At 38.9% G+C, this 21197-nt stretch overlaps 1 protein-coding gene across 1 annotated transcript in view; it reads left to right on the top strand.

Moving 5' to 3' along the window:
• LOC139759991 (uncharacterized) overlaps nucleotides 1-17661 on the top strand; it is a 575904-nt gene extending 558243 nt beyond the window's left edge. Inside the window, exons 3-4 of the mRNA XM_071682735.1 lie at nucleotides 2772-2920; nucleotides 14995-17661. Of these exons, the coding sequence (XP_071538836.1) occupies nucleotides 2772-2920; nucleotides 14995-15143 (298 nt within the window). The 3' untranslated portion in view covers nucleotides 15144-17661. The remainder of the gene's footprint in view (nucleotides 1-2771; nucleotides 2921-14994) is intronic.
• The last annotated feature ends 3536 nt before the right edge of the window (nucleotides 17662-21197 follow it).

Here is a 21197-nt window from a genome sequence, read left to right as displayed (position 1 = left end):
ACACTGCATACAACGTCAACCTGCTTGTAAAAGACTGAAGTTTGACAGCTTGGGATGGAGGAGTTGGTGGCAGGGTTTCGAAGGACGAAGGTGGACGAGGTGGAGAAGGAGAAGAGGAGGAAAGGAAAGAATGAGATGGGGTCCAGAATGTAGAAGATGGAAAGGAAGTAATAATGCCTGAGTAGGGAAAAGGGAGCAGAAGATGGTGGGTGTACGTGGGGAAGGAAGAAGAATTAGGGATAAGGGAGATGGGAAGAGAAGCGACCAGGAATGAGTGGGGAATGAAGGTTAGGGAGAGGGAAGGGTGAGAAACAGGTAGGAATGGAACAGAAAAAACAGGTAGATGGAGAATAAAGATGGGAAAGAGAGAGAGAGGGGGGGAAAGTTTGGTTATAATCACAAGGGTAGGGGGTGGGGGCACAAAAGAAAATTGGGAAACTGAAGAGGACACGAATGACGAACAAATAATAAGGAAGAAAAGAAAGAAGTAGAGTAGGAGACAAAGAAGAAGAGGAGAGAAATTGAGTGGTGGTGATTGGAAGATGAGGTTCTTTGGTCAAGAGAGAGAGAGAGAGAGAGAGAGAGAGAGGGGGGTAAGGGAAATGACAAAGTTAGGTTTAAAATCTACAATAATCTTATATAAATGGGAGGAAGGTGAGGGGAATCTGGAATGATGTATGGTATTAGAATGGGAAGTACACAGTAAACAGAAGAGTACTGAAAATGAAAAGCTTTATGAGAAAATTAATGAATAATGAACGAGTATTTAAACTGTTGATAGATTAAAGAAAAAGCCTAGCTTTCCTACAAACTGTAAAAGAGATGAGGAAGTTCAGGAAAAATGCCTTCATTGGAATGTTGATGACTGAAAAAAAAAACGAAAAAAACTAATATGAAAAGTATGAAACATGCTGAAAAGAATATAAGCTTTGAGTTGTAATGTAGTTGTAACTGTAATATTGTTTGTTACGAAAGTTTAAGCTGCTGAAGGATTATTTTTGCCTTTTGAAAAACTTCAGCATTATTAACTGCAGGTTTAAGTGACATGGAATCCAAAGATACGGTTATCAGGTAATTATTTATTATTACAGAATTATCATATAAGATAATACATTAATGTTCGTGTATGTTTACAGTTGCATATATATTAGACTGATCATACTGTAGCTCCTGTTTTGGGATAGGAGTGAAACAAAGTCTGTATATATATATATATATATATATATATATATATATATATATATATATATAGATAGATAGATAGATAGATAGATAGATAGATAGAGATAGAGAGATCCCATTAAATCCATATGTATATATACCCTAGCCTGAGCCAGGTATATACATACATAGTGACAGTGCATGGCCAAAACAAAATATGTATATGTATATATAAATGCCAGTGAATCTTTGGAAACCAAACACAACATTATCAGTTCCTCCAAGTAATCTAGGTCTGCTACATTACACTGTTCAATGTTATATGGCGAGAGTGAAGATGTGTAAGGGATCAAAATCCTGTTCTCTTTTCCGTAAAAATATCCAAATCCCTGGTGTACTTTTTTAACAATGTAATTAGTTTTACTTTGGAGTTGTTCCTAATTATAGGGAGGAAGTAGCTTGTCAGGGTTTATTTCTCTTGATTGAACAGGTGATATTGGACTCTTAGGTCATTAATTGGTCCTGGTCGCTCATATAAGGTGTGAAGGTTAGGTCAGCTCCTGTATATGACCTGACAGAGTAAGCTCTGTATTTTCCTAATACTAAATTTAGGTCTGTTCAGAAAAAAAAAAGAGATTATATAACACAATGAATTTATAAGGAATGTTGCAGAAAGTTAGGTCAGCTCATGTATATGACCAAAGTAAACTCTGTATTTTCCTAAAACTAAATTTAGGTCTGTTCTGAAAAAAAAAAGAGATTATATAACACAATGAATTAACAAGGAATGTTGCATGGTGCGTTATTACATTTTGTGTGTGTGTAATCACCCATTCTATAAGCAGGAGACTCTGGCATATATTCTATTAACAGGATATGTCCCGGGATCTGTTATCCCCAATGGTATCTTTACTCCCCACAGATGTGTGTCTATCACAGGATATATCCAGGGTTTTGTTATCCCCCAATGGTATCTTTACTTCCCCACAGATGTGTGTCTATCACAGGATAAGTCCCCGGGATCTGTTATCCCCCAATGGTATCTTTACACCCCCCACAGATATGTGCCTATTAACAGGATATGTCCCGAGATCTGTTATCCCCCAATGGTATCTTTACTCCCCCCACAGATGTGTGCCTATAACAGGATATATCCCGGGTTCTGTCATCCCCCAATGGTATCTTTACACCCCCCACAGATGTGTGCCTATAACAGGATATATCCCGGGATCTGTTATCCCCCAAGGGTATCTTTACTCCCCACAGATATGTGCCTATTAACAGGATATGTCCCGGGATCTGTTATCCCCCAAGGGTATCTTTACTCCCCACAGATATGTGCCTATTAACAGGATATGTCCCGGGATCTGTTATCCCCCAAGGGTATCTTTACTCCCCACAGATATGTGCCTATTAACAGGATATGTCCCGGGATCTGTTATCCCCCAAGGGTATCTTTACTCCCCACAGATATGTGCCTATTAACAGGATATGTCCCGGGATCTGTTATCACCCAAGGGTATCTTTACTACCCCCACAGATATGTGCCTATTAACAGGATATGTCCCGGGATCTGTTATCCCCCAAGGGTATCTTTACTCCCCCCACAGATGTGTGCATATCACAGACATTGGCGTGGGCTACATCTCCACCATGCTGTCCCTCTCGGCGCTCTTCCTCCGCTGGTGTTCGCAGGTGCGGGACTTCGGAGTGCAGCACCTCTGCTCCATGAGGAACATCCAGGTCCTCTCCCTCGCAGGTCAGCAGATGGGGAAAGATGATGTGGTGTCATAGGGTATTGTTCCATAGTTTTTCGGTGATACAGTCATTGATACAGTCTTATAAGATGATGAATAACCGAAGGATAATCTGATAAAAGTAATGCAGTATTGTAGATTTTATGTCATGTATTTTTATTATATAATAACCAACTTGGCACAGGTACTTCCGTCCTGGCCAGCGTGGTTAAGGACCAACTGTATATATATATATATATATATATATATATATATATATATATATATATGTGTGTGTGTGTGTGTGTGTGTGTGCCATTATTATTACTATTACTTTGCAGTATTAAAGATACCAGTATGATAAATTCTGACTCTATTAATATCTGGGGATGAAATCCGACTGCTGAAGATATCTTCAGAATTTTAGAGTAAATCAAATTGTTTTGGGACTATTACACGTTTGATTGGAACCACTCAGGCCATTATACCATGCTGAACATTACATAAAGTGGCGACGAGGATAGAAGTGTGTGAAATAAGTATGGACAAGCTTTGGAAGGTAGCCAAACCTGGGAGGTAATTGGGCGTTGTGTGATTTCAACTGTCGGCAAACTAGAGACTAACAATATCTCTTATTGGCCAAATAAGTGAATTTCATCTAAACAGTGACTCCTGAACTGAGTACAAGGAGCGTCTGCAACATTTTTTTTTTTCTTGGTGAATGATATAAGATGATTAGAGCCAATAAGAAAAATGTGTTGATAGCAGTTGTAGGACCCAAGTTGCTGAGAAATCTGGGCAAGTCTGAACAGTTCAGGCCTGGAGAATTGACTTTTGAAGAACTCTGTGATGTGTTAACTAAACACCCTGAGCTAGAGTTACCAGACACAGCTGCAAGATCTAAATTCCATAAAAGAATCCAGCGACCAGGAGAGAGACAGAGAGATTTGTTCTCTAAATGAGTGCCATGAGAGAACTAATGGAGCACTGCAATTTCTGATCTTTGATGACAGACCAGCAAGATCAAATGTTGGGCGACCAGTTAGTTTGTAGGTGTCACCGCTGAGCAGATTCAAGCAAAACTAGTGGCACTGGAGCCCAAGCCTGGTGAGATTCTGTTAAGCCTGGTGAGATTCTGTTGTGCAAGAAAATCTACAATTTGCCAGTGGCAGTTGGGGGATGAACACAGAAGGACGCAACGGACATGAAATAGCCATCATCCCTGCAGGCAGTGACGCAAGGCACAACCAATTGGAGTTATGCAGAAGGTCATCCATCATCCAGACAGCTGTTGGGCCAGAGACAAGAGGTGCTACAACAGCCAACAAGCCTTCCATTTCTCCTATGTCAGCAGCCTCAGTGACAGGACTGGAGCGAGAGAAGAAAGGATAGATGGGCATACCCTAATAGCTGTTTCAAGACTTCTCCAAACGGCACATCCAAGAGGGCGCTTTCACGAAGAGGAAGAAGAACGGTGCCAACAGGAGGAGGAGGAGGAGGAGGAGGACTACCCAGTGGAAGAAGAAGACCTCCAAAAGGAGGAAGAAGACCTCCAACAGGAGGAAGAATGCAGGAAACCAGGAAAAAGGAATGTAATATGATAATGGAGTTGAAAAAGGTAAAGAGCACTATTTTGAACTCAGTTCAATACATTATAGTGGTGGAGTCTAATGAGGTACAGCTGAGAAGGGTTGTACTAAATATTGAAGAGCAAGATGTAGATTTAGAGATAGACATTGGTGCAAATTCTACTGTAGTTCATGAACATGTTTATGAGAGTTTGCGACAGGTACCCATATTACAAGAGAAACTAACGTAAGATGATGTGATATTGAAGTCATAGACAGGAAAAAGATTGAGCTAAAATTGTTATGAAAGCTTATGTCACACAAAATAGTTAAGTAAATGAGTTGCCGGTATTAGTAGTAGAAGCTGATATACAAAATCTGTTAGGTAGGAACTGGTTACAAACAGTTAAGATTTATTGGAAGAATTCAGTTTTTAATTTACAGGAACAGTTGGCTAGCAATGAACAATTTGTAAAGGAGCTAAAAATGATGTATATTGGTGTATTTGAGGAAGGTTTGGGCATGGACATTAGAAATAAGGCCAAAATTTATGTTGATGCTCGTGTAAAGCCAAAATTTTTGAAAGCTCGTCCATTGCCTTTTTCTGTGAGAGAGGCCGCAGACATGTAAGGGGGTAGACTAGTAGCAAATGGGACACTCATGCTGGTGGAAAGTCCAGAATGGGCCAATCCCATAGTGTTTGTGTCCAAGTCATCCTCGCAAGCTAGAATTTTGTGGAGACTTTAAAGTGATGGTAAACTTGATGGCTGAGAAGGACACTTTCCTAGTTCTAAAAATGACTTATTGGCTGGTTTGATAAGATTTAAGTCAGTATCAAAGTTGGACTTGAGTAGTGCTTATCAAGAAATGTTATTGGATGAAGCATTACTCAGATATGACAGATTATCCTATGGGATCAAGAGTACACCTGGGATTTTTCAGAGAAATGTACATTTTATTGAGAGAGATTCCACACAGTGATGATATTTGATCACTAAAAGCACTGAACCAGAACACAGTAAACTTGATCAGGGTGGTAGAGAGATTAGATGAAAGTGGCTTGAAGCTGCTTTTTGACAATTGTGTGATTTCCAAAGCAGTGTTGGTTATTTGGGACTCATAATTGTGCACAGGGCAGTCACATATTGGAAAGTAAAGTGAAAACAGTTGTGGATCCCCCAGGACAGTAGATGTACAAACATTGCAATCATTCTTTGGAGGTATGAATTTTTTTGGTAAATTCCTCAGAAACTTATCTTTATTGCCTGTGCCATTGTCTATGTTGTCAAGGAAGGGGGTGCAATGTTATTGTCGAGCGAGGTTTTGGTACACTATAATCCAGATAGGCCTCTTGTTTTGTCATGTGATGCATCAACATATGCTTTAGAGGAGATCTAGTACACCAATATGAAGATGGATCAGAACACCCTAGAGCTTTTGCTTCACATGCACTGAATGATGCTGTGAAAAATTATGCACAAATTGACATGGAGAGTTTGACAATGGTATTTGAGTGTGCTATTTTCATTGTGTTTGGAAGATCATTCACATTAGTCACAGACCACAAGCCTTGAGTGCCACTTTTACATGAACACAAGGGATTACTCTGTATGACTAGTGCAAGAATACAATGTTAGGATCTCACTTCCTGCTTATGATTACCAATTTGAATTAGGAAAGGGTCGTGACAGTGCAAATGCCGACCTATTGAGTTGGTTGCCATTTGCAGAGAAACCAGCATCAGTATCACTCCTCACAAATACCATATTATTGTCAGAGCACATTGAAGATTCACCAGTTGCAGGAGGTGAACTGCATGACCTAGTATATGCTGAAGTTTTGCCATTTATCAAGAATGGTTGGTCAGGCCCCAGAGTTTAAGTAATTTTATGTACATAGAGATGAACTTAGTTCATATGAAAGTTGCATAATGTGGAAATGGGCTAGTGTTCCTCTGGTAGGAGAGCAAAGTGTATCTAGAGAACTGCTTGAGGCTCCTCTAGGCATCTCATTAATGAAAGGGAGTGCTAGATCATATGTTTGGTAGTCTAATTCAGATAGGGATATTGAACAAATGGTAGGAACTTGTAAGGTTCGTCAGGTCAAGAAAAATAAACCCTTTGTTGCACCCCTTTATGTGTGGCCCTACCCCAATAAGCCATGGGAGAGAGCACATGTAGAAATTCACATAGGTCCCCATTAGAAATGGTTTGTGATAAGAATCATGAATAGTACATCAGCATTTGCAACCATTAAGGGATATTTTTACCACTCATGAGCTGCCCTTGATATAAGTTAATGATGATGGAAGCCAGTTTACCAGTTATGAATTTGGCCAATTAATGCAGAAAAAATGGGATTGACCATGTTACTTGTGCTCCTTTTCACCCAAGCTGTAATGGAATGTCTGAAAGAGCTGTTTAGATATTTATAAATGAGCTAAAGAAAATGAAAAAAGGAGACATCAAAACAAGGTTCTCAAGGTTCTTACTCAGACACAGATGTTCACCACAGTCCTGTAACTGCTAGTACCCATCAGACTAACCAAGGGAAAAAATCTATGGGAACCTTTTTACACACTGAGACCAAACATACAAAAAGGGGCAAAAAAAGGAACAAGAAGATTAAAAGAAATATGACAAGAGCTAACCTGTGAGGGAATTTAGGGTAAATGATGAAGTCTTTATGGAGACTTATTGTGGTAGTGGAGCTTAGTGGTTACCAGGAGTTGTAGTGAAGGTAATTGGACCCTTGTCATATAAGACTGAATATCTGATAATAGAGTTGTCGGGAAACATGTTGATCTAGTGAGGTTTAGAAGCGTAGAGTTGACAGAGCAGGGAGTTTCAAGAGAAGTAATCATACAGGAATGGGGTAAGGATGATATGAATGATACACAACAAGCTACAGGACAAATGAGTTCTGGGCAAGTTGTGGTTCAGGAACTGAATAGAATGCTTGAAGATCAAGGAGAGGGTAATGTCAGTTTACCAAGCTAAAGGGAGTGTGAAATATGCAGAGAAAGATCTGAACCAATTTATCCTGTATGATTCCTTCAGAAAGTTATAACTTGAGCTATGAGATTACATTTGTAGAAAATGACAGTAATATCAAGGAGTACAAAATTTTATGTAATACATTGAAAATGAAACAGAGCAAGTCATTTTAATGTACTGTATATATGATTTCAGGGATGTGTATTTCCTGTGTACAGTATTTAAATTTTACGTCAGCAAATCACACCTCTGCTAGAGGTTGCTTCCCATGATGCACAAGATAAGAATACCTGTAAACACATTATTTTATTATTTATTTATTTACTTTGCTTTGTTGCTGTCTCCCGCGTTAGTGAGGTAGCGCAAGGAAATGGACGAAAGAATGGCCCAACCCACCCACATACACATGTATATACATACACATCCACACATGCATATATACATACCTATACATCTCAACATATATATATATATATATATATATATATATATATATATATATATATATATATATATATATATATATTTCTTTCTTTCACACTATTCACCATTTCCCGCATTTGCGAGGTAGCGTTGAGAACAGAGGACTGGGCCTTTGAGGGAATATCCTCACCTGGCCCCTTTCTCTGTTCCCTCTTTTGGAAAAAAAAAAAGAAAAAAAGCGAGAGGGGAGGATTTCCAGCCACCCGCTCCCTCCCCTTTTAGTCGCCTTCTACGACACGCAGGGAATACGTGGGAAGTATTCTTTCTCCCGCTGTCTCCCGCGTTTGCAAGGTAGCGCAAGGAAACAGACGAAAGAAATGGCAAAACCCACCCCCATACACATGTATATACATACATCCACACACGCAAATATACATACCTACACAGCTTTCCATGGTTTACCCCAGACGCTTCACATGCCCTGATTCAATCCACTGACAGCACGTCAACCCCGGTATACCACATCGATCCAATTCACTCTATTCCTTGCCCGCCTTTCACCCTCCTGCATGTTCAGGCCCCGATCACACAAAATCTTTTTCACTCCATCTTTCCACCTCCAGTTTGGTCTCCCACTTCTCCTTGTTCCCTCCACCTCCGACACATATATCCTCTTGGTCAGTCTTTCCTCACTCATTCTCTCCATGTGCCCAAACCATTTCAAAACACCCTCTTCTGCTCTCTCAACCACGCTCTTTTTATTTCCACACATCTCTCTTATCCTTACGTTACTTACTCGATCAAACCACCTCACACCACACATTGTCCTCAAACATCTCATTTCCAGCACATCCATCCTCCTGCGTTTCCATCCATCCTCCTGGTTTCAGAAGTGGTAGAGGATGTGTGGATCAGGTGTTTGCTTTGAAGAATGTATGTGAGAAATACTTAGAAAAGCAAATGGATTTGTATGTAGCATTTATGGATCTGGAGAAGGCATATGATAGAGTTGATAGAGATGCTCTGTGGAAGGTATTAAGAATATATGGTGTGGGAGGCAAGTTGTTAGAAGCAGTGAAAAGTTTTTATCGAGGATGTAAGGCATGTGTACGTGTAGGAAGAGAGGAAAGTGATTGGTTCTCAGTGAATGTAGGTTTGCGGCAGGGGTGTGTGATGTCTCCATGGTTGTTTAATTTGTTTATGGATGGGGTTGTTAGGGAGGTGAATGCAAGAGTTTTGGAAAGAGGGGCAAGTATGAAGTCTGTTGGGGATGAGAGAGCTTGGGAAGTGAGTCAGTTGTTGTTCGCTGATGATACAGCGCTGGTGGCTGATTCATGTGAGAAACTGCAGAAGCTGGTGACTGAGTTTGGTAAAGTGTGTGAAAGAAGAAAGTTAAGAGTAAATGTGAATAAGAGCAAGGTAATTAGGTACAGTAGGGTTGAGGGTCAAGTCAATTGGGAGGTGAGTTTGAATGGAGAAAAACTGGAGGAAGTGAAGTGTTTTAGATATCTGGGAGTGGATCTGGCAGCGGATGGAACCATGGAAGCAGAAGTGGACCATAGGGTGGGCGAGGGGGCGAAAATTCTGGGAGCCTTGAAGAATGTGTGGAAGTCGAGAACATTATCTCGGAAAGCAAAAATGGGTATGTTTGAAGGAATAGTGGTTCCAACAATGTTGTATGGTTGCGAGGCGTGGGCTATGGATAGAGTTGTGCGCAGGAGGATGGATGTGCTGGAAATGAGATGTCTGAGGACAATGTGTGGTGTGAGGTGGTTTGATCGAGTAAGTAACGTAAGGGTGAGAGAGATGTGTGGAAATAAAAAGAGCGTGGTTGAGAGAGCAGAAGAGGGTGTTTTGAAATGGTTTGGGCACATGGAGAGAATGAGTGAGGAAAGGTTGACCAAGAGGATATATGTGTCGGAGGTGGAGGGAACGAGGAGAAGAGGGAGACCAAATTGGAGGTGGAAAGATTGAGTGAAAAAGATTTTGTGTGATCGGGGCCTGAACTTGCAGGAGGGTGAAAGGAGGGCAAGGAATAGAGTGAATTGGAGCAATGTGGTATACCGGGGTTGACGTGCTGTCAGTGGATTGAATCAAGACATGTGAAGCGTCTGGGGTAAACCATGGAAAGCTGTGTAGGTATGTATATTTGCGTGTGTGGACGTATGTATATACATGTGTATGGGGGGGGGTTGGGCCATTTCTTTCGTCTGTTTCCTTGCGCTACCTCGCAAACGCGGGAGACAGCGACAAAGTATAAAAAAAAAGAAAAAAAAAAATATATATATATATATATATATATATATATATATATATATATATATATATATATATATATATATATATATATATGCACACACAGACATATACATACATACACATGTACATAATTCATACTGTCTGCCTTTATTCATTCCCATCGCCACCCCGCCACACGTGAAATAAAAACCCCCTCCCCCTCATGTGTGTGAGGTAGCGCTAGGAAAAGACAACGAAGGCCACATTCGTTCACACTCAATCTCTAGCTGTCATGTAATAATGCACTGAAACCACAGCTCCCTTTCCACATCCAGGCCCCACAGAACTTTCCATGGTTTACCCCAGACGCTTCACATGCCCTGGTTCAAATCCATTGACAGCATGTCGACCCCGGTATACCACATCGTTCCAATTCACTCTATTTCTTGCAAGCCTTTCACCCTCCTTCATGTTCAGGCCCAGATCACTCAAAATCTTTTTCACTCCATCTTTCCACCTCCAATTTGGTCTCCCACTTCTCCTCATTCACTCCACCTCTGACATATATATCCTCTTGGTCAATCTTTCCTCACTCATTCTCTCCATGTGACCAAACCATTTCAAAACACTCTCTTCTACTCTCTCAACCACTCTTTTTATTACCACACATCTCTCTACCTTTCATTACTTACTCAATCAAACCACCTCACACCACATATTGTCCTCAAACATCTCATTTCCAGCATGTCCACTCTCCTCCGCACAACTCTATCTATAGCCCACGCCTCGCAATCTTATAACATTGTTGGAACCACTATTCCTTCAAACATACCCATTTTTGCTTTCCAAGATAATGTTCTTGACTTCCACACATTCTTCAATGCTCCCAGAACTTTCACCCCCTCCCCCCCACCCTATGACTCACTTCTGCTTCCATGGTTCCATCCGCTGCTAGATCCACTCCCAGATATCTAAAACACTTCACTTCCTCCAGTTTTTCTCCATTTAAACTTACCTCCCAATTGACTTGTCCCTCAACCCTACTGTACCTAATAACCTTTCTTCTTTCACACACTTTACCAAACTCAGTCACCAGCTTCTGCAGTTTCTCACATGAATCAGCCACCAGCGCTGTATCATCAGTGAACAACAACTGACTCACTTCCCAAGCTCTCTCATCCACAACAGACTGCATACTTGCCCCTCTTTCCAAAACTCTTGCATCCACCTCCCTAACAACCCCATCCATAAACAAATTAAACAACCATGGAGACATCACACACCCCTGCCGCAAACCTACATTCACTGAGAACCAATCACTTTCCTCTCTTCCTACATGTACACATGCCTTACATCCTAAATAAAAACTTTTTCACTGCTTCTAACAACTTGCCTTCCACACCATATATTCTCAATACCTTCCAGAGAGCATCTCTATCAACTCTATCATATGAATTCTCCAGATCCATAAAAGCTGCACACAAATCCAATTGCTTTTCTAAGTATTTCTCACATGCATTCTTCATAGGAAACACCTGATCCACACATCCTCTACCATTTCTGAAATCACACTGCTCTTCCCCAATCTGATGCTCTGTACATGCATTCACCCTCTCAATCAATACCCTCCCATATAATTTCCCAGGAATACTCAACAAACTTATACCTCTGTAATTTGAACTCTCACCTTTGTCCCCTTTGCCTTTGTACAATGGCACTATGCATGCATTCCGCCAATCCTCAGGCACCTCACCATGAGTCATACATACATTAAATAACCTTACCAACCAGTCAACAATACAGTCACCCCCTTTTTAAATAGATTCCACTGCAGTACCATCCAAACCTGCTGCCTTGCCGGCTTTCATCTTCCGCAAAGCTTTCACTACCTCTTCTCTGTTTACCAAATCATTCTCCCAAACCCTCTCACTCTGCACACCACCTCGACCAAAACACCCTATATCTGCCACTCTATCATCAAACACCTTCAACAAACCGTCAAAATACTCACTCCCTCTCCTTCTCACACCACCACTACTTGTTAACACCTCCCCATTACCCCCCTTCACTGAAGTTCCCATTGATTCCCTTGTCTTATGCACTTTATTTACCTCCTTCCAAAACATCTTTTTATTCTCCCCAAAATTTAATGATAATCTATCACCCCCAACTCTCATTTGCCCTCTTTTTCACGTCTTGCATCTTTTTCTTGACCTCCTGCCTCTTTCTTTTATACATCTCCCATTCATTTGCATTATTTCCCTGCAAAAATCGTCCTAATGCCTCTTTCTTCTCTTTCATTAACAATCTTACTTCTTCATCCCACCACTCACTACCCTTTCTAATCTGCCCACCTCCCACTCATCTCATGCCACAAGCATCTTTTGCACAAGCCATCACTGCTTCCTAAATACATCCCATTCTCCCCCCACTCCCCTTACATCCCTTGTTCTCACCTTTTTCCATTCTGTACTCAGTCTCTCCTGGTACTTCCTCACACAAGTCTCCTTCCCAAGCTCACTTACTCTCACCACTCTCTTCACCCCAACATTCTCTCTTCTTTTCTGAAAACCTCTACAAATCTTCACCTTCGCCTCCACAAGATAATGATCAGACATCCCTCCAGTTGCACCTCTCAGCACATTAACATCCAAAAGTCTCTCTTTCACGCGCCTATCAATTTACACGTAATCCAATAACGCTCTCTGGCCATCTCTCCTACTTATATTATTTTATATTTACTACAATACACTGAAGAATATGTGGAAAAAGAGAACATTATTTGAGAGGGTAAAGATGGGTGTGTTTGAAGGAATAGTCGTCCCAACCATATTATATGGATGCGAGACATGGGATGTAGATAAGACTGTGTGAAGGAGGACGGATGAGTTGGGAATGGAATGTTTGAGGACAATAAGTGGTGTGAGGTGGTTTGATTGAGTTAGTAATGGAAGGGTAAGAGGAATGTGTGGTAATAAAAAGAATGTGGTTGAGATAGCAGAAGAGGGTGTGCTGAAATGGTCTGGACATAAGGCAAGAATGAGTGAGGAAAGGTTGACAAAAAAGGATATGTGTCAGAAGTAGAGGGTACAAGGAGAATGCAAAATTAGAGATGGAAAAATGGAGTGAAAAAGATTTTGAGCTATCGAGGCCTGATCATGCAGAAGAGTGAAAGGTATGCATGGGTTAGAGTGAATTGGAATGATCTGGTATACTGATGTCAACGTACTGTCACTGGACTGAACCAGGGTATGTGAAGCATCTGGATTAAGGTCTATGGGGCCTAGTTGTGAATAGAGAGCTGTGGTTTTGATGTATTACACATGACAGCTAGAGAATGGTTGTGAGTGGATGTGGCCTTTCTTTGTCTGTGCTTGAAGCTACTTTGCTCCTACAGGAAACAGTGATCAAGTAAGAAAAAGAAAATAGTTACTAGTTTTAAGTCATAGGGGGAAATATCATAATTTGCTAGGGAAAGAATGCTTTTCTTTATGGCCAAACTTGGGGTCCTTTTTACAAAACATAGCTGTATAAGTGGCTTCTTTAGCTACCAGAAGTTTTCCAGAGTAAAACAATTGTTTTGGACTATTATGTGTTTGATTGGTACTACCCTGACCAGTATACTATGGTAAATATTACAGGGGTATAGACTGTCACAAGGAATTCATAATCATACTCATAAGATTTCATTTCTATTTGGGAAAGCATAAGAGTCTTGTAACAAGGTGTACAGAAAAGTTGTAGGTGAATTGTAGTTAGGATTATGACATAGATTATTCTTGGGTATTCATATATAGAAATTTTATCATGAGAAAACATTGCAAGTTTCCCCAGTTGGTTGAAGAAATGGTAAACTAGTAGCAGAAAGGGTAGTAGCTTTTTGGTTTGAGTTGATATTTTGCATTGGTAGTAATGTATAGCATTTAGTGCGTAGAATAACAGTGGCTAAATGTGATATAAAGTAATATGTTTTATTCTGCAATAATGAATAAGTTGATAGGGGTGATGGCTATGAAGATAAGAGAAAATATGGGGTTAATTATTGTAACAGTAAGAAATCAAAATATTCTATGAAATCCACACCTAACATCCTTGGGAGCAGAGATTAACCTTATTTCTTATGATTTTAGTTGAAATTTACCAGTGTAATGTTTTGACTTTGCTAAAGTTGTGAAATGTGTATGCAAGGTCGTTTGCTCGCCGGCATCATGGTGAAAAATGTATGCAGGAACCGGTTACGTGCTTCCTTTAAACAAATCAAGTAGCAAACACTATTTACCATGAGATGGGAGTCAAAACATATGATTTTACTTGAAATAGAAATTAAGGTAGATCTCAACCACTTGCAGATCTAAGGTGAGGTTTTCATAGGTTCTTCTGATTTCTAGAAGTATTTCACTTATATTTATATAGATTAACATCACTTTATTACATATCTCCATAGCCCTTGCTCCTGTCAGCTTGATCATTATTACAGAATATAATGCAATGCTCCAAATCTTGTCCCAACACTTTCACCATTTCTTAATGCTACACTACTATGCTACTCTTGCAAAACAATACCACTCAGAATCCAAAACTAATAGTGTCATGGGACTTGCCTAATACATCTCAAAAATTTATATTCTTGCTGTGTGGGATCAAGTAACCATTTCATTATCTGGAACTGTGTGATGTAGCTTTTTCTGTCTTTCATATTTATCTTTGATAAAGTATGATGCTTCAGCTTTCATCCAGTTCTTTAGTATCCTTTAAATGATTTTGGTACCTGCGGTGACTTCGAATTGTGGAAAATTATTTTAAAGAGTAGGTCTGATTTAACCTAAGGTACTGCATGACTTGAAGTTATTACAGGATTTGATATTCTTGCAGGTTGCACACTCGTGACATCAGCTGGGTTGTCATCCCTAGTACAGCTGCGCCACTTGCAGGAGCTAGAGCTCACAAACTGTCCAGGAGCTACACCAGAACTGCACCACCACTTGCACCTCCACCTGCCCAAGTGCCTCATCATTGAGTAGTAATACACACACACACACACACACCGTCATGACTCGACCTAACTTAAAACGGGTCTATAGATAAACAGGAGAGTGATCATTACTAGGACTCGCTATAATACAAAACGGGTCAGTAGATAGAGAAAGAAGGAGCGCAGTGTTTTCAGTTGGCAACCTGAAACTGTGTTACACGTAGAATGATAAGTTAGCAATGTTAGCAGTGTTCTGACTCTGTGGTAGAATTACAGTGCAGTATGCATGTACAACTGTCCCAAGATTTATTTGTGCATGTAAACTGAAAGTGAATTCAGTCTTGCACAATGCAGTAAACCAGATTTTTATGTGAATGTGATAGACTTCATCACAAGTGCAATATTGTGTACACACACGGAGAAGGAATTGCATGATGATAGAAACAGTGAAATGTGAAATATGTTGAAAGACACAAAAACTGATTGAAACAATTGGCATTGATGTGTAAATATAAAGATTATAGTGTTTTGTTTTACTTGAAAAAAGCAGGAACCACTGAAATTTGAAAAGAGCATATTCCATTTTATGTGCTCATAATTAATTATTTTATTGTATGACTTCATGTGAGTGTGGTGTGCCATATTGAAGGCTGCACATCCATTGGGCCCTATGCAGTCCCACAATGATTTGGCTTCTGAAACAATACAATGAGCAACTACTGTACTTGATTTGTGTCTTTCATGTATGTAATTAATCCGTAATTCCTCTAGTTCCAATTCTACACATCCCTAATCTCAAAAAGTACAATTGGTCCTCAGAAACGTGACCATACCTGCCTCAAAACTGCAACAGATGCCCAGTACAGAGCTTCTCATATCCAAGATATTCCTAACTGTCACATCAGCCAGTATCTACAATTTGCCAAGCACTGTTATGTGTTGTAAGACAGGATGTCCTGTGGATGTTCATCATCTTGATGTTTAAAGCACATGTAAAGGTTAATACTGTGAATGTAATCAACTGTCTTAAGGTGTCGTTATGCTGTATACTTCAGTCACTGAAATCGACTTGCAGCTACTCTGTCATCAGAAGAGAGTGATATAGGACACAACTTTAAAATTACTGGATATATAGAATTGTTCTTAGACATGCCTTGTTTTCAAACGGTTGATCAAGAGGATATCTGGATAACATTTGATATAAGATAATCTTAAAAATTTTTACATTTGTCAAGGAAAAATTGGTATCCTCCATCTAATTAGTGATATTGGCAAGTAAAAATTATGAGATATGTTTTTTCAAATTAGATTTCCTGTAAATAAGTAATGCTGAACATGTTCAGCAAAGTGTGACAATGGATTTCTGTAAGAATGTTTATTAGAGAAGAGTGTGTACCTGTAAACTGAATAGAGTTTGATGAGGAAAGAGGCATTGTGACTAGTCAGTAAATGTACTCGTAAATTGTGGCCATGTCGCATGATTGTCATACAACTTCTTAGACAATTATAAAGTGCACAAGAATTCTGTCATGACAGCTTTAAAAGACAACTGAGTATAAGTTAAATTGAAGAACAGTAAGTTTAGAAAATAGAATGATGCATTAATCTGTCAGATATATAGATATTTTTGGATTATCATTGTACACTGTTGAATGTTTTTCAAATTTAGATTCAGTATCTGAAGTGCAGGAAACATGGGATGTACAATTACTGACTGTGAAATGTCACTACAGTCAAGATTTAAACTAAAACTATTGGAAAGGGTGGTAATTTGTATTATCATTATGCATTATAATAAATTAGCTTCTCATTAAAGAAGTGGAGATTCATAACTGTGTGTCTGGAGTTGGATTTGCCAGTAAATGTAGTTATTGATATTGCTGTGTGTGCAGTCATTTCCTACATTCATTGTCTGCACTTAGCTTTTGAACAAGCCAGTTTGCTTCTTCTTTTACTACAGACTTTGTATATAAGTTCACTTTCATATTTCTGCAAAAACATATTCTGCTTTCAGATAGCTTTGAATTCATTGTAACTGAAACTTAACGGGATATGAAATCTATGAATTTTCTGGAGTGATGCGTCATATGCAGAATCTTTGCCATACCTAGATAAATTTTGCAGACATTCCACAGCTATGCCATTCATATTGTGGTAACCAAGTTTGATGTAGCTTTTTAGTCAGTGAAGGTACTTGTAATGCATGTTGCATTATTGACCAATTGTCGCCCAAGGTGACTGTAAGACTGTACAATGCTGTCATCTCCCTGCTCCCACACTGTACAGCAGAATCTTTACCATTGCCGAATCATCTCCATCCACTTACACTTCAATATAACTTTTATTGGTCAACCAGAATTAGAATGAAATTAAAGAATTGTGCTTGAGAAGCGGGATAACACATTGTACCAAACATAGGATGTATAATACATTGCTTTTGTCAGATTCTATCCAGCAGGAGACACATGAGTTGGATTATTTGCTATAGAGACAGCCAGACACTCAGATTTTGTAAATAGTAATCCATGATTTTATTTATTTGTAATCTGAATGGAGCATGATGCAGTTTACTAGTTTGAATTATCCTTGAGTATCCAGAGCTCAACTGATGTTATATTTTAAATGCTCTCCAGCCGGACTGGGACTAGCTTTAAGAATTATAAATAGTATGATGGTAAATGTAGATTGTGTAGAAAGATTACATAACTAGACTGACTACAGAAGAATGGAAGTAACAATAGTCCAGCATGTAGTTTTACACCCCAGATATCTTAGCTTCTGCAAAAAAATGAGTATCTTGAGGAATGTTATCCACTTGTTTTAGTTACTGTGTTTCCAGGTGATTTGACATGAACATCTAGACTGGCTTTATGTGATAATAAAAGGCCCTGTATTCCTTCATATAAGTGATGGCCTCCAGTTTGCCATGAAGGGTCTCTAAACCTGATATGACAGAATTTTACTGTTTCTAATCTTTTCTTTTTGTACACTGCAGTCTCCTTTGTCAGTGCATTCCCATAATTTCTAATAGTATTTTTTTATGTATCAATCCCAGTTTCATTATTAAATGAGTGTATGACAGTATCTTATGAGACAAGCACTCTATAAGTGCCAATAATTGTTAGGAACAGAAGCTTGACAGCTAAGCTTATGTTATATAAACATTATCATTTAGAGTATTAACAAGAAGAGAAGACTGCAGTCCACTTGTTAGTAGAATTCTTTCTAAATGTGTAACATGCATGCCCTTACCTTCATATCATAGCAAGGTGATGCATGTAGAAACACCTGAACATTGCAGCTCATGACAATCCCTCCACCACCAAGTAACAAAGACCCACAAGGTTCTCTCATAATATTTCTGGGAGAATTCACCATGCTTGCTTGCCTGTAATATATAAACAGTAGTTACCACTGGCTTGAACTAAGAAATAAGATTATGTAAAAAGAATAAGACATGCTTTAGCAACTCAATGTGCACAGGGAAATACAAGTAAAGAAGTGTGAAAAGATGGTAAACAGTAGAGGTAATGCAGAGCTAGCAAATAGTAACAGAATGTATTAGTATGGGAGAAAAATGAACTTTGGAGAATACTGAGATTTTTTTAAACTTATGGCTGAGCACTTCTTAGTGCTGCAGTGTAAATGTAGCAAAAAAGAAAGGATGGAGAGGTGATGCATCAACTTCTTGCAGAGCCATGGTTCCATGAGCAATTAAAGCTACCCACTTTGCTCCTGAGGAACTAGAGTTACTTCTTTTCATAATGTATTATTTCATGACCAGATTTTTTTTTTTTATGTCATCAGTGAATTTTAAAATTCAAATATTGTTATGAACCAGTGATCCTATTGAACCAACTGCTGATTACTATAAAAGTATCAAATAGATATGAGCATTGTGCAAGGAAATATAGACATAGACTCCATGCCAAATTATTCTTTATGCAAATTTTTAGCCCTATGATGTAAGCCCCTAACTTTTCCTTTATGTTCTAAGTTACGATAGAAGACAATTAAGTTACTTAAATCTTTTGTTTGGTCTCTGCTACCGTTCAATTGATAGCTGCCAAAAAACAGGGAAAAATAGTGGATTTCTTGGTTTATATGCCTTAGTGTCATAGTCTCTTGCAATAAGTAAAAGCAGTTAATATCTTGGCTGGCTTGTTAGAGAGCTGCTGAGTCCATTTACGTTATCATGACAGAAGTCATTATAGACCCCCATGTTATAGAAAGACAAACAAACCAGCAGAGTGAACAGTCACCCCCCGTCTCAACAACCAGCCACTAAAGCAACAGTTGCAAGCTAAGTTGACTTTGATTTTTCACTTCCATAGCTGTATTAAGTGCCAGTTTACTTCAAGCTACCAGCAGTATGTAGCAAATCAGACAGCTCCACAGTTTGACCTCACTTTCAGGACGTGATAGACAACAAAACTTGTAGAAGTTCTCTGTTTATGAGGTTAGGCTAGGCAAACATCTCCCTAAGGAAGGATTTTCATTCACACAGGTTAAGTCTGCGTTCCTGGAACTTTTCATGCCTTGGCTGTTGAAGTGTAAAGCATATCTATAAGAAATTTGCAAAGAGAAAACTGTTTAGCAATATTTCATCTTCTACAAATATTGCAATTTCACAGACTTTACGAATCTAAGAGTTTTACAAGCATTAAGGTGTTACATATGAAGGTTCACAGGCTTCAGTGCTAAGTTTTGTAACCTTTGCAAGCCATCCAAGAGGTTCTCTATTTATATCAAGCTCTGCAAGTTCCTCATACTTTTAAGTGGAACTATCAAGGAATTTGTTCCCTAGATCTGTTGGTAAAGCACAAATTTTGGAGGATTTTCATGCACATGAAGTGGTAAATGTTTGTTTATATTCACTTTAGGTTATTCATGCATCCTTCCATGGTCATGACATTCTTTGCAGGTGATTAGGATGGAAGGATAAACACATGTTATGTTGATTATCATGAGAATTTTGAGAAGGGCTCATATTTGATGGAAGAGATTGCTCAATCCACCTTAAGTAACATAAAGTAGCCCTTGAGAAGAATTTCATTCACAGGAAGCCAAGAAATCCTTTAGTTATGAGATGTATAAGAAATTGAAATTGCTTGTTACGTTAAGTCCTAATATTTGCATTTGCCTTTCAGGAAGTTGCCTCTGTATTTGCTGGATCCCCCAGGTCCAAGGAAAAGAGGGAATTTTTAGTATTTTCTTTAGGAATATCAAAGTGGTGGCGTTGTTTCAGTGGAATGTATTCATATTCTGAGGATAATCTGAATGATTATGATTCCAAAAAATGGGAGCCTACTTCATATATGATAATGAATCTTTTAGCTCTGAATAGATTATTGATCTTTGCTAGTATGAAATGGAGAGGATTACATTTTTCTTTATGTTAGCTGAAATGGCATGGGCAACTAAATGGCTTATGCAATTAAGTATAGTATGTATGTATATATATATATATATATATATATATATATATATATATATATATATATATATATATATATATATTGAATTTTCCCTAGGGATAGGGGACAAAGAATACTTCCCATGTATTCCCTGCGTGTCCTAAAAGGCGACTAAAAGGGGAGGGAGCGGGGGGCTGGAAATCCTCCCCTCTCGTTTTTTTTTTAATTTTCCAAAAGAAGGAACAGAGAATTGGGCCAGGTGAGGGTATTCCCTCAAAGGCCCAGTCCTCTGTTCTTAACGCTACCTCGCTAATGCGGGAAATGGCGAACAGTTTGAAAGAAAAAAGATATATATATGCGCTACCTCGCAAACGCGGGAGACAGCGACAAAGTATAAAAAAAAAAAAAAAAAAAAAAAAAAAATATATATATATATATATATATATATATATATATATATATATATATATATATATATATATATCAGTTTCTAAAGAAGGAAACAGGAGGAGCCAGGTAGGGAGTGCTCATCCTTCTCGAAGGTTCAAATTGGGGTGTTTGAATGTGTGTGGATGCAACCAAGATGAGACAATAGAAGAGATAGGTAATTTGTTTGAGGAAAGAAACCTGGATGTTCTGGCTCTGAGTGAAAGGAAATTCGTGGGAAAAGGGGAAGAATGCTTTGG

The sequence above is a fragment of the Panulirus ornatus genome, chromosome 34, assembly GCF_036320965.1.
Source record: "Panulirus ornatus isolate Po-2019 chromosome 34, ASM3632096v1, whole genome shotgun sequence".
Taxonomy (NCBI): domain Eukaryota; kingdom Metazoa; phylum Arthropoda; class Malacostraca; order Decapoda; family Palinuridae; genus Panulirus; species Panulirus ornatus.
This window is presented reverse-complemented; position numbering and strand designations above follow the sequence as displayed.